Source organism: Mytilus galloprovincialis, chromosome 14, assembly GCF_965363235.1.
Source record: "Mytilus galloprovincialis chromosome 14, xbMytGall1.hap1.1, whole genome shotgun sequence".
NCBI lineage: Eukaryota > Metazoa > Mollusca > Bivalvia > Mytilida > Mytilidae > Mytilus > Mytilus galloprovincialis.
In genome coordinates this window covers 15,608,072-15,622,577 of record NC_134851.1, presented here as the reverse complement: position 1 = coordinate 15,622,577, position 14,506 = coordinate 15,608,072, and the positions used below count along the sequence as shown (strand labels likewise).

Sequence of the window (14,506 nt, the reverse complement as noted above, 5' to 3'; positions counted from 1 at the left end):
GGGACTAACAACATGAACAAGAAAAAGACTAAAAGGCTCCAAAATTGTTTAAAAAGTTAAAAGGCACAAAGAAACCCTAAAAAACACAGTCTAGTTCTAGCAAATACTTTTCAAAAAATTTATTTCAACTCATCTTGTCTGGGACTTTGCATAAAAATCTACTATAGAATATTAACATCTTTGAAAGTTTACATCTAACATTTATATTTAATTCTTGCATTCATTTAAATGTTTGCAGGGACATTAATACAACAGTACAATTTTTCTTTTTTTTCTGGACATGCATGAAATATTTGTCACTGGACATTAAAAGTAAACAATAGTCAATCTTATATTCCAAATATCATTTGGTGACTAAGATTGCTCACAGGAAAATACTTGATTAAATTTTATATTAGAAATTTCTTCATCAACTTCACACACCAATTTATTTCTTACTTAACAATATTCAGATTATTACAAAGGGTAAATATAAACAGGATAGATTTTCAATAATAATATCTATATTCAACATATTCAATAACAACTTCATAGACACAAATTTAAATAACAGTAAAAACTAAAATCAGAAACCATGAGAACTTTTAAAAGTTATTCAGTCAAGTATGTAATCAAAATTGTTCATTTAAAATATTTTCCCTACTAAACCAAATTCAAAACTACTATACAGAAATCTTGTAAAGAAAAAGGTTAATAACTATACGCTTACAGAATTACATATGTTATTAGCCATAAAAAACATCTACATAATGAACTTTAAACATTCACATAAAATAAAAATGATGATGTTTAGATTTGAACTTATCATTTAAGTATGCTCATATTTTCATGATTTTATTAAGAACTTCTAAATTTTTCTATAATCAATTTCATTATTTGAGTTGAATAAATCTTTAACAGATTTGGTAGTCTGCTGTTCTTTTTTTCATTTATTTTACATTTTGTTATGGTTTATAGTTAATCTTATGTTTCATATTATACAACAAAACCTAATTGCTAGCCTAGTGGTTGTTTATGATGATTGTCTATCATAATTGTTTCAAATAATGCCATAAGCTTCAATCTAATATTTGGTGATATTCAGAAAACTCAGTTGCTTAAGGTAGATTCATGGTATATCGCCATCTTGGAAAGTACAATCACAGTACAAAATCGGTCTAGTTATTTGCCCAAATCAGCAAATTGGGAAACAGATTTGGAATTTAATGGTTAGACTGTTTATTTAAATAAAGAAAACTTGTTAATTTATTGTATGATTCAAAAAATTTTAACAAATATCAAACTTTTTGGTTTTTAAAATCATTTTTTTTTTCTTCAAATGAGCCATTTAAGGGGAGATAACTCTTTTAGTACAAAATTTAGACTGGGCTATTACAAAATTTTTTATTTTTATTTTTGGCAAGAAAACAAGTTCGGTGACACCATGTCTTCTTTTTATTTTCTTAAAACATATCATAAAACCTATATTCTCACAATTTATTTCAAAATTTTATCTCATAGATTTTTTTTATGCACTCTTATGTGTTTTTTCATGAACAAACTAACCAAATTTAGGCAATTTTCAACGACTCATAGCTTGAAAAATAGCACAGTGACCCATACTGTTTATTATATTTTTGAAAAAAGCATAGTAAAATCTTCATTTTGGCAAATTATAAGAAAATTCTGTCTCAAAAAACATTTACTTATGATCTACCTTAACTGTACTGTTGATTTATTATTATTCGTTGTATGTCAATTTTTGTGGGTTTCGTGGGTACAGATGAACCACGAATTCAAATGTTCAACGAATGTCATATTTTCAATAGGCTTTGTTTACGGATATTGGCTAAACTATTTTGCTTTGCTAATTGTTGACTAGTTGTCTCATTGGCAATCACAATACATCTCTCTATGATTTTAGTTAAGGTTTTACTCATTGCTGAAGGCAGTACAATGACCTTTCGCTTTTTAGCATCCTCATCTTTTGGTCTTCAGTGGATCGTGTGGATTCATTTATTCTAGTGGATATCAACTTGCATGGATTGCGGGAAATTTTTATTTTTTTAGTTTTGTAGGAGTCTGCATATGAGCCTTTTATTCTTTTGCTTTGTTGAAGATTTAAATTCTTGTCCTAAGATTAACCACCAAATCCATGGAAATTGGTTTCCCAGACAATGCCAGAAATTAAAAAAAAAATCGACAGTATTTGTCATATTGGAAATCAAACCTCATATATTAATTTTCAAAGCATAAGTTAACAAACCATAAGCTGTAAATCTGCCAGCATACGGACCATCTACAATGTCAGAGTTCTCCCTGGCGAGTGCTCGCACATAATTCTCACTTAGTCGAATGATTTCAGCCTAAAAATAAACAACAATAACTATTCAGTATACTGGTAATTTAAAATCATTCATAACTTTCTTAGACTTTTGGCAATGAACATGATGTAGAGATGTACACAAATATTGTAAAGAAAATTTGGTTTTGGTTAAAGACTACAGGGTATAAAATAACATGAGAAACATGACAGGTATCAAATGTGGAGCGTGATCTGCCTTCCAGAGCACCTGATATCAACCCCTGTTGTGTTGGGGTTTGTGTTGCCTTTTGTATTCTATGTTTAGGTTTCTGTCCTTCTGTTTATCTTTTCATTATTTATTTTTTTGGTTATTTGCCATGGCATTGTCAGTTGTTTTTTTGCATTATGAGATATCCCAGTAATATCTTTCGCCTCTCTTTTAACATGTTTAAAGAGTAAACAATTACTTTAAGCATGTTAAGTGATCAAAGCCATTATTGGATTATTGTTTATAAATAGTGGCAAATATTTTATGCTTTTTAAAGGACAATTATTGGATGTGATATAACTCTAAATAGGAACCCTGTATCATGTAACCTATATATGTGTAATATATAAGGACATATAATTCAGTGTCAATCAATCACCATAAACAGCTTTCAATATAAAAATTCCCTAACATAAGCAATTTTAAACTGTATAAACATGTTTGTACTCTGAGTTAATTATCCTGTGTGTATTTGATCCCAATAAACAAGATAAATATTTTACTGCAATACTGTAACAGATGGTAGGAATTTTATAACAGATTCATTAGAGTGCTATATAGCTTTAAACTGTTCATAGCAGGTCTTTGTTAATACATAAATACATTGTATTTATCCATAAGCCATCATAATATATAGTAATAAATAATTCACTTAAATATTCTAAATTGTGAAGAAGTTTTGGTCTGATTGTCTTCTTTTATAGCATGTTGTTGGTATGCTTCATTTTCACATTCGATTTAACTGTTTAGGATTGAGAGCTGTATAGGGTATCATTTAAAATTTATAAATCAGCAATTAAATACATTCAAAACTTCTTATCTATCGTAAAAGTAGTTTGGTCTCCATTGAGAGTTATCTCATTGGGAATTATACCACATCTTTTATTCTTATTTTAATCTTTCGGTCTAAATCATTGGTTCAGTGTAATAGGTTCAATAAACCAAAATCAATTTAAACTTGGTAAACCAACTTGTTTCATTTTGCATCAATTTAATCAGCTGATAATTTTTATAACAACTGAATGTTGATGTTTAAGTAGGCTCGCGGGTATAAGATTTTTAGAAAGAAAAAAAAACTTTTATTTTACATTACATATTTTATTAATAATTACCTTTAGTAGTTGTTACTTTATCATATGGTACAGAAATCATTCCAAAAAATTAATTCGTGATGACCCCAGGTGACTTTTAAAATGTCGATTTCATTGAAAAAGCTCTAAATTATCTCCCTTTGGTGCAAAAATGCTATTTTTTGGCATTAAAATTGAAATATCTTTTTTAACTCATCGGTGACCTATATTTTTTATTGTTGTTTTAGAATAAGCTGTACATACATGTACACTAAATAATTGTAAAATTTAAGCGATTTCTGTATTTAAGTCCTTTTTTATTTCGATATTACCGCTATTTCTCCTATTAGTTCAACAGAAAAAGACATTAACAAAAATGTATGCTTCTTTCGAAGGCAGATTGTGAGCGTAAATGAACGGTGACACCATTTTTTTATTTCATTTTTTCTATTAAGGATAAGATAAAGTTCATTTATAGAAAAATATAGCGAAATCCTATATTAAATAAAAAATTTCATTTAGACCCACAATCCCCCTTAACACCACTTTCAGATGGGAATCAGTGGCTAATTTGTCTAGTCTTTCAACCCTGAGGTTGTGAGTTAGAACCTTGTGGCTTTACATCCTATTTCAATTCACTAAGATGGTTAGTTTTCCTGCCAAAGGACAATGGTTAATTCACTGACCACCATGGTATATATATATATAGCCAAAAGTCTTGATAACAAGAGGCTCTCAAGAGCCTGAATCGCTCACCTGGTAAACAATGCCTTATTGAACATATTGAACCATGCCAGGCAAACATGTATTCGTCTGAAAATTTCAGGGCTGATAGATCTTGACCTAATGAACATTTTAACCCCATGTCAGATTTGCTCTAAATGCTTTCGTTTTTGAGATACAAGCCAAAAACTGCATTTGACCCCTATGTTCTATTTAAAGTAAGGGCGGCCATGTTTTTTGACGGATCAAAAATCAAAGCACACACTTTGTGCAGGATAATCTAAGGAACTATCATGCTAAGTTTCATCCAAATCCATTCAGTAGTTTCAGAGGAGAAGATTTTTTAAAGTTAGCAAATATGATGAACAAATTGTGAAAAATTGTCATTAAAGGACATTTACCCCTTAACCCTTTCACCGATTGCTGCCCAGACAGAAGCTACTCTGAGACGATGGCTTCCCTGGCTTCTATTACTCAAGTGGGAGATCTTCATAATAAATGTCAATAAAATCTTGTTTGTAGTTATTTGTATATTTATTTCATTCACTAACACCATGTTCACAGTTTTATTCATGTTTTAATAATTTTTTCTTCTTAAAATATTCAAATTTTCAAATTTTCGGCATTTTCTAGGTGAAATTCTCAAAATTCTGACCCCAAATCGTAATTTTTTAACCCAAAAACGGCAAAATTTTGAAAAATTTTTAAGAGGCTGTACAAATTCCTCACACTGAACGATGTCCATTCCAAGTGTTTTGTACTTAAAACGACATTTTATGTCAAAAAAGTATACTAATTTGGCTTCAATTCTTCCATATTCTTTCAAAAAAAATGTTCCCTCATTTCAAATTCTCGTAAATTCCGTAAATTTCCTCTGATTTTGACACGGTTTTCAACAAACGGAAGCACAGTGTTTACACTTTCATCCGGGTATTCATCAAAGAAAGATAACTCATGTTTGCACTGTTTTAAGCGGGAAACATAAAAGAGGTATTCCGATCCCGGTAAAACGGGACTCATCGTCAGCTGTCTGAAGCGTGAATCCCGGTAAACCGGGACTCATCGGCGAAAGGGTTAAGGGGTCAATTGACAATTTTGGTCATATTAACCTATTTGTAGATCTTACTTTGCTGATCATTTTTGCTGTTTACAGTTTATCTTCATCTATAATAATATTCAAGATAATGACCAAAAACTGCAAAATTTCCTTAAAATTACCAATTAAGTGGCAGCAACCCAACAATGGTTTGTTTGATTCATCTGAAAATTTCTGGGCTGATAGATCTTGACCTAATGAACATTTTTTACCCCATGTCAGATTTGCTCTAAATGCTTCCGTTTTTGAGATATAAGCCAAAAACTGCATTTGACCCCTATGTTCTATTTTAAGTAACGGCGGCCATGTTTTTTGACGGATCAAAAATCAAAGCACACACTTTGTGCAGGATAATCTAAGGAACAATCATTTTAAGTTTCATTCCAATCCATTCAGTAGTTTCAGAGGAGAAGATGTTTGAAAAATTGTTAACGACGACGACGTCGACGACGACGACGACGGACGCCAAGTGATGAGAAAAGCTCACATGGCCTTTTAGGCCAGGTGAGCTAAAAATGAGATTAAAACACCAACAATCAATCTGTCCATCACCACTTTCAGCACTATAAGCTACCAGTTTTATTGATGGAATAAGATAGAGGCCTGAGAGAGAAACACCAACCTCTGACAGGAATACTTGCCATCCTAGTCAATTTAAAGCTTTTTATTAAAATGGTTTACAAATGCATGTGTATCGATACCATTTAGAAGACTTAAAGCCGATAGAGGGCAGGTGGTCTTCAGATGCAGATTTCGAAGGCACACCATGTGCATTTCCTTCCTAAAAATAATATATTTAGTAAAACTAAAATCACAGACAACTTTGTGTCAAAATAGAGTTTACTAATTTTAATTCCCAGGAGCTCCCCCACCTCCTTACATCAAATCCTAAGCTTGGGTTAGTCGTTAAGACATTATAAATCACATACCTTAAGTAAATCACTTTCTCTTGACTGGTTGATAGTTGTAACTCTGTATAGGGATAAACACCAGAATAAGAAGAGGAAACAGGCTGTCACTAACAGCTGGCGACTATTTGGAGCTCGGCCACAAAGTCTCCATATCGTTATAGCCATAATTCTTTTACCAACTTTCGTACCATGATTTCTGCAAATATAAAAGAAACATCATTTGAAAAAAACATTAACCATACTCTTATAAAAGAATTAAAAAAAAAGAATAAATTATAGTAAAGAGCAAAAACATTAATGGAGAATAATTGGGTGCTAAAATATAGAGAACAGATCTCATGGATCTAGAGAATAGTTGGGTGCTAATCATGAAATATAATTACAGAATAGAGAGAAATGGATACAAAAATTTAAGTATACAGAAGTATTGAAGGACATCCCATTCAGACCAAGCTAATACTTACATGTTACGTGGGTTTTCCTTGCATCATTTTCCCGAATAATTTCAATTACCAACACATGCATTTACCTTCCTTATAAGGAAGTAAATTAACTGACAATAACTTTTCTTTATACTGTGTAAATTTTCACATTATTTTCAGAAAACCATTTCCTGACTTCTGTATATTTGTACAAACCACCAAATTGTTTACTTTGTTTTATTTATAAAGTTATATAAACACATTATATGTCACCATGAACTTTAAATCAATTTTTTAAAGTTTTTTTGATTGAATTATAACACAACAATGTAAATTTGTAATATACAGCATTGAATGTAATGTCATATCTTTTTGTAAATGAGGAAGACCTGTGATTTAAAATTACATATATATATCTTCTAAAAAAATATACATATAACATCTACATGTATGATGTAGAAAGGGATAAAAGGAATAACTAAAAATGCAATTACATGATTTTTTTTTTTTTTTTTTTAGATTTTTTCCATACATAAGTTATACATTCATATTAATTACACAGATTGAGTTTGCGTATAAATTATTCACAATATTCTACCAGTAAATAAAATACATCAAAAGTCCCCCAAAACACACTACAATCTACACAATAATTTACCTTTACTTATATTATTGACAATTACATGATTAACTTTTTGTTACCACAGGCCTCACTCTCATTTTTTAAAACTTTTTCTAGACCCAATCGATCAGTATGCAGTTAATTGAAAGAAAACAAATACTTTTCTATGCAAAATATAAATAATTTTAACCATTGTTAACAACTGAAAAAACTTTTTACATAGATTACCTTAGCCGTATTTGGCACAACTTTTTGGAATTTTGGATCCTCAATGCTCTTCAACTTTTTACTAGTTTGGCTTTAGAAATATTTTGATATGAGCGTCACTGATGAGTCTTATGTAGACGAAACGCGCGTCTGGCGTACTAAATTATAATCCTGGTACCTTTGATAACTATTTACATCTTGAAAAAACAATAAATCCAGCAAAAATGGATTAAATTAATTCAATTCAATAAATCAACATGATTTCACTAGATATAACCATGATAACAAGAGGTGGTATGAGTGCCAATGAGACAACTCTCCATCCAAGTCATAATTTTTAAAAGGAAACCATTATAGGTTAAAGTATTGTCTTCAACAAGAAAACTTGGCTCACACCAAACAGCAAGCTTTAAATAAAAGGGCCCCAAAAATGACTAGTGTAAAACTATCTTTACACTGTGTCCCTCTGTCCTTAAATCCTAGCTAGAACATTATACATGTATGTCTATACACGGACAGGTTAAATTATTATACTAAAATAAGCTAAGCCTACCTTCAATAATAGTTAAATATATCATGTATATAACATGTATATATATATAGAATTATAGATCGTAATTAAATGAAGAATTGATTACTTACTTACCGGTAGCCATTCCAATTAAATGTAAAATGATATTTTACAAATATAACTGGTGCTTGTTACTCAAACAATATGGTTGGTTATAACTTATGTGTTATCCAATATGGTCAAAAAGCTTTGACAATGTCATTCAATGTCATTTGTCATTAACTTAAATATTTATGAACAAAATTTAATTGTTGATCTTTATCTAAAATTGCAAAGCACTGCAACTGAGTGCAGGATGATGTCTAAAGGCAATATCAACTATATGTACATGTACATGTATTAAATTTAAGTGAGTTTATGCTAATTTCCATTTTTAAGTTATTGATCATCATATGTCATTGGTTTTGATTTTTTTTTAATATCCAGTGGCAAATATTTCATGCATATTTAATCAGATTATAAAATAATCCACTGAAAAGTTGGATGATTGGTATCACACTTGATGTGCTGTTTCTGAAAGAGGATATATACACATTGCATGTATATGAACAACATATAAACATTCTTCAAGTGTCTGTTCCAAGTCAGGACTCTGTATTTCAGTGATTGTTGTTGGTTCGTGTCTGTTCCAAGTCAGGACTCTGTATTTCAGTGATTGTTGTTGGTTCATGTCTGTTCCAAGTCAGGACTCTGTATTTCAGTGATTGTTGTTGGTTCATGTCTGTTCCAAGTCAGGACTCTGTATTTCAGTGATTGTTGTTGGTTCATGTCTGTTATATTTGTTTTTCGGTATAGTTGTGTTACAACCTATCTGTAGGCGATTAGTTTTCTCAATTGAATTGTTTCATATTTTTTATGACAGGGACCTGTTATAGTAGTGTATACCATATAGGTTTTCATCATTGTAGAAGGCTGTACATTGCTTGCATCCTTCATTTGAACTTTTGTGGATATATAGTTAGTTGTCTTATTACCGGTAGGAGTCATACCAGTCTCCTTATTTTCATATGAATTATTATGACTTCTCAGACAGATGAAAGTACCAGATCATGCAGATCTAGATAAGGTTAATGCATTGTTGTCTAATGTTCAGTGGCAAAACTTGAAGTGGCATAATGTGTAGTGGCATCAAAGTCACGAATTAGGACATTGAGAGAAGACAAATACATAACTATCTCTAAGGACTTTTACTTTATCAAAACACCTCCATCAAAATTGCTTTTTAATACTAATTCTGAAAACAAGATCTAGACCATTATAAATTTAAACTGTTATTAAATAATGCAAATTTATAACAAAATGAAAATGGGAAAAAATTTACCTGTGAAATGTCCAATGTAATTTATCATTCTACCGATGTTACAAGGAAGACAGTTTTATATATTTAATGATACTGCTGCATAGAAATCAATATAAACTCAATCAGCATCAAAGTGCAAATTAATTCCAGGTATTAATTATAAATGATTACAACATTTGTTCACAATAGAAAAATGCACTATATCATTGGAATCAACTTTTTTTTAATTTAAGGCCAAAAAAATATATACATGTATTTATTTTTTTCCTGTAACCAGACAGAAAAAAAACAGGGTAGGATTGTGTATATAGTAACTGTAGGTAGATGTTAAATCATAAAATCATTTCATCCTTTAATAATTTTCATGTTTTAAAAACATAAAATGAGGAAATGGTGTGGACTTTAATGAAGTGTACTAACAAAAATGACTGGACTTTAAAAGGTGAATAATAAAAAATGTTGATTAAAAGAAATTAAGGATAGGTACATGGATAGCTATGATGGAGACAGGAACTCAATTATTTTGGCCTCATATTTGGAAAAAAAATATATGTACAAAATGTAAGGTCAAATAAAGTAGCATGTGTGGTTCTAGTTACAATTAAAACTAGTTATAAGGGTATGTAGGTACAGATGTAATGAGGGTATTTTTTATTTTATGGGTTTTTTTTTATAGTTGAGTAGAAACTGAAAGCCATACTTGTGAAAAAAAAACATTTGAGGCCAAATTAAAGAACCTTAGTGAGCACGCTCACATACCCCACGTCCCCACATTGTCATTGGAGAAATTAAATAAGTATAAGAAAAAAAAATTGTATAAGAAAAAATATTGAATAATAATTTGCTGTCAATATACATAGTATGTCCTTATTATCTACAAAATTTCATGAAACTCTGTTGTGTGTTTTCAGAGGAGTTGTGATGACAAACTGTTGCAGAAGTACATTGAAGCAAATAAGTTCAAAGGGGCATAACTCCTAGAAAAAAAATTGAACCGTAATTTCCTGTTGATATGCACATCTACATAGTATGTCCTAATTATCTGAAAAGGTTTCGTGAAATTCTGTTGTGTGGTTTGAGAGGAGTTGTGATGACAAACTGTTGCAGTAGTACATTAAAGTAAATAAGTTCAAAGGGGCGTAACTCCTAGAAAAAAATTGAATCGCAATTTCCCGTCGATATGCACAACTACATAGTATGTCCTTATTATCTGAAAAGGTTTCGTGAAATTCTGTTGTGTGGTTTGAGAGGAGTTGCGATGACAAGAAACAGGACTGACGGACTGACAGACGGACGGGTCAAAAACATTATACCCTCCGCAACTTCGTTGCGTGGGGTATACATGTAATTAAGGAAACAGAAAACAGCACATACAAATATATATGACTTACATATTCCCATGGTAAAGTATAAAACCACTCGGACGTTAGATAAATATAACACGTCATAAATGTAAAACCTCAGGGAAGGAAAGTTTATTTCTATCTGGAGTATAGAAATAAATCCAATTTCACAACAATCAAAGGAACACTGTTACACATTTATTCCTTATATAAATATAAATTATAGAAGATAACATAATTGTACTGATTATTTAGTGTTAGTGTATTTATACATTTAAACTCTTCATACTACATGTACTAATTGATCATATTATTGAAGAACTTTACTAACTGTATCCAATGATTCATTAATTTCATTTAAGCATTTCTATAGATATATATGCCAACTTGTGACTGAAAAGTGTATACAATTTTAAAAAAAGGTAAATTTTTTATGTATTCGTGATTTAAGGAGGCTCAATTTGGTACAAAAATTATACTCAAATAAACTGTACATACCCTAAACAATTGTAAAATTTAAGCGATTTCTGTAATTAGGTTATTTTTTTATTTCGATATTACCTCTATCTCTCCTATTAGTTCAACAGAAAAAATTTAAAGGACATTAACAACCAGATGCTCCACAGGGCATAGCTTTATACGACCGCAGAGGTTGAACCCTGAATGGTTGGGGCAAGTATGGACACAACATTCAAGCTGGATTCAGCTCTAAATTTGGATTGTGATTAAATAGTTGACACAGCATAGGTTTCTGACACAGAATGAATGTGTTCTAATGAACTTAAAATTTTTGTTTTCTCTTAGAGCAATTCACTAAGCTGTTGAATATTAATCCTCTCAAAACAAGAATGTGTCCTCAGTACACGAATGCCCCACTCGCACTATCATTTTCCATGTTCAGTGGACCGTGAAATTGGGGTAAAAACTCTAATTTGGCATTAAAATTAGAAAGATCATATCATAGGGGACATGTGTACTAAGTTTGAAGTCGATTGGACTTAAACTTCATCAAAAACTACCTTGACCAAAAACTTTAACCTGAAGCGGGACAGACGGACGGACGAACGAACGGACAGACGGACGGACGGACGGACGCACAGACCAGAAAACATAATGCCCCTCTACTATCGTAGGTGGGGCATAAAAATGTTTGAAGAAATTTTCTTTTTTATTTATGAAATTTCAAATGAGAAAAATTGAACCCAATTTTTTTAATCACATCCCCCTTTCCCTTATTCCAAAACTAATCTCAATTAAAATTTCTAATGGAGTTTGCAACAATAACTACTCATTTAAATACATCATAAAATATTAAGATGTAAAAAAAACTGCTTGTTATCACTGAATGTTATTTATTATAATTTATCAGTTGGTAGTAAAAAGTGAATATACATTGTATATTGTATATAACAAAGATTTAAGTTGATTCTGGACAAAGAAAGATAACTCCAATTAAAAAAAAATCTTGCTATTGCACAATATTTTGCAATTAGATATTTCTTGCTTACTATTCTGGACAAAGAAAGATAACTCTAATTAAAATAAAATTTGCTATTTCACAATATTGTGCAATTAGATATTTCTTGCCATTGCGCAATACTGTGCAATTGAAAAGACTTGCTATTGCACAATACTTAATATAATAATTTTAGATCCTGATTTGGACCAACTTGAAAACTGGGCCCATAATAAAAAATCTAAGTACATTTTTGGATTCAGCATATCAAAGAACCCCAAGATTTCAATTTTTGTTGAAATCAGACTAAGTTTAATTTTGGACCCTTTGGACTTTAGTGTAGACCAATTTGAAAACAGGACCAAAAATGAAGAATCTACATACACAGTTAGATTTGGTATATCAAAGAACCCCATTTATTCAATTTTTGATGAAATCAAACAAAGTTTAATTTTGGACCCCGATTTGGACCAACTTGAAAACTGGGCCAATAATCAAGAATCTAAGTACATTTTTAGATTCAGCATATCAAAGAACCTAACTGATTCATTTTTTGTCAAAATCAAACTAAGTTTAATTTTGGACCCTTTGGACCTTAATGTAGACCAATTTGAAAACGGGACCAAAAGTTAAGAATCTACATACACAGTCATGACAGTTAGATTCGGCATATCAAAGAACCCCAATTATTCAATTTTGATGAAATCAAACAAAGTTTAATTTTGGACCCTTTGGGCCCCTTATTCTGTTGGGACCAAAACCCCCAAAATCAATACCAACCTTCCTTTTATGTTCATAAACCTTGTGTTTAAATTTCATAGATTTCTATTTACTTATACTAACGTTATGGTGCGAAAACTAAGAAAAATGCTTATTTGGGTCCCTTTTTGGCCCCTAATTCCTAAACTGTTGGGACCTAAACTCCCAAAATCAATACCAACCTTCCTTTTGTAGTCATTAACATTGTGTTTAAATTTCATTGATTTCTATTTACTTAAACTAAAGTTATTGTGCGAAAACCAAGAATAATGCTTATTTGGGCCCTTTTTTGGCCCCTAATTCCTAAACTGTTGAAACCTAAACTCCCAAAATCAATCCCAACCGTTCTTTTGTGGTCATAAACCTTGTGTCAAAATTTCATAGATTTCTATTAACTTAAACTAAAGTTATAGTGCGAAAACCAAGAAAATGCTTATTTGGGCCCTTTTTGGCCCCTAATTCCTAAAATGTTGGGACCAAAACTCCCAAAATCAATACCAACCTTCCTTTTGTGGTCATAAACCTTGTGTTAAAATTTCATAGATTTCCATTCACTTTTACTAAAGTTAGAGTGCGAAAACTAAAAGTATTCGGACGCTGGACGACGACGACGACGACGACGCCAACGTGATAGCAATATACGACGAAAAATTTTTCAAATTTTGCGGTCGTATAAAAATGTATGCTTCTTTCGGAGCTTAAATTAACTGTGACCCGGTCACCCCATTTTTTTATTTTATTTTTCTATTAAGTATAAGAGAAAGTTAGTTAATAGAAAAATATAGCAAAATCCTATAGTAAAAAGAAAAATTGATTTAGACCCGGGAGCCCCCTTGACTGACAATTTTGAAACCTAAATGTACCATATGCATGCCATCTACAGTATTTTTATAGCATCTAAATTTGTCTTAAACAATGTTGTACATTTTGAATTTTAGACAGCACATAAAACATTAGCACTTCTAGTACTAACCCCACCCCCTTTAATAAAATGTAAGAGCTTGAAAAGTTGTATTGATCTATGGTAAAACAAAATCTGGGAAACTTCATGATTTTGGCAGAAAAACAACATGGCAAGATACATGTATGATGTCATTTGCACATGAATACATTCAAATTCAAGGTTGTTTTGTTACTTGTATAGAGTCAAATTTGGATGAAATCTTATTCAAATGACATTTTTAAGGTTACTGAGATTTTGCGTTATTCTCAATTATATTGTAATAATCAAACATTAGTGAATTCCAGTAATTCAAAATGGCTACCTGAGGTATGTAAATTGTGGATTTGACAGCCAGTTTTAGCTAAAGGTAATGTTACATAAATTAAAGATTGCATTAGAATGTAATTAAATGTGTCTGATTGTACTTTCAGTTCCCTGGAGTTAAAACATTTTTAACAAACAGTGTTTTAGCTATAATGAAGATTCAAAGGCAAATGAAGGACAAATAAGTTTTTTTTCTTTCTTACAAAG

The 14,506-nt window shown here is 30.9% G+C and overlaps 1 protein-coding gene across 4 annotated transcripts in view; it reads right to left on the bottom strand.

The window, feature by feature from the left end:
* The window catches only part of LOC143058850 (alpha-1,6-mannosylglycoprotein 6-beta-N-acetylglucosaminyltransferase A-like), a 66,009-nt gene that overhangs the window by 44,851 nt on the left and 6,652 nt on the right, over positions 1-14,506 (bottom strand). For all 4 annotated transcript variants that reach the window (XM_076232323.1, XM_076232325.1, XM_076232324.1 and 1 more), the window contains exons 2-3: positions 6,371-6,548; positions 2,246-2,345 (exon numbers count right to left, since the gene is read on the bottom strand). In XM_076232323.1, the coding sequence (XP_076088438.1) occupies positions 2,246-2,345; positions 6,371-6,517 (247 nt within the window). In that variant the 5' untranslated portion in view covers positions 6,518-6,548. The remainder of the gene's footprint in view (positions 1-2,245; positions 2,346-6,370; positions 6,549-14,506) is intronic.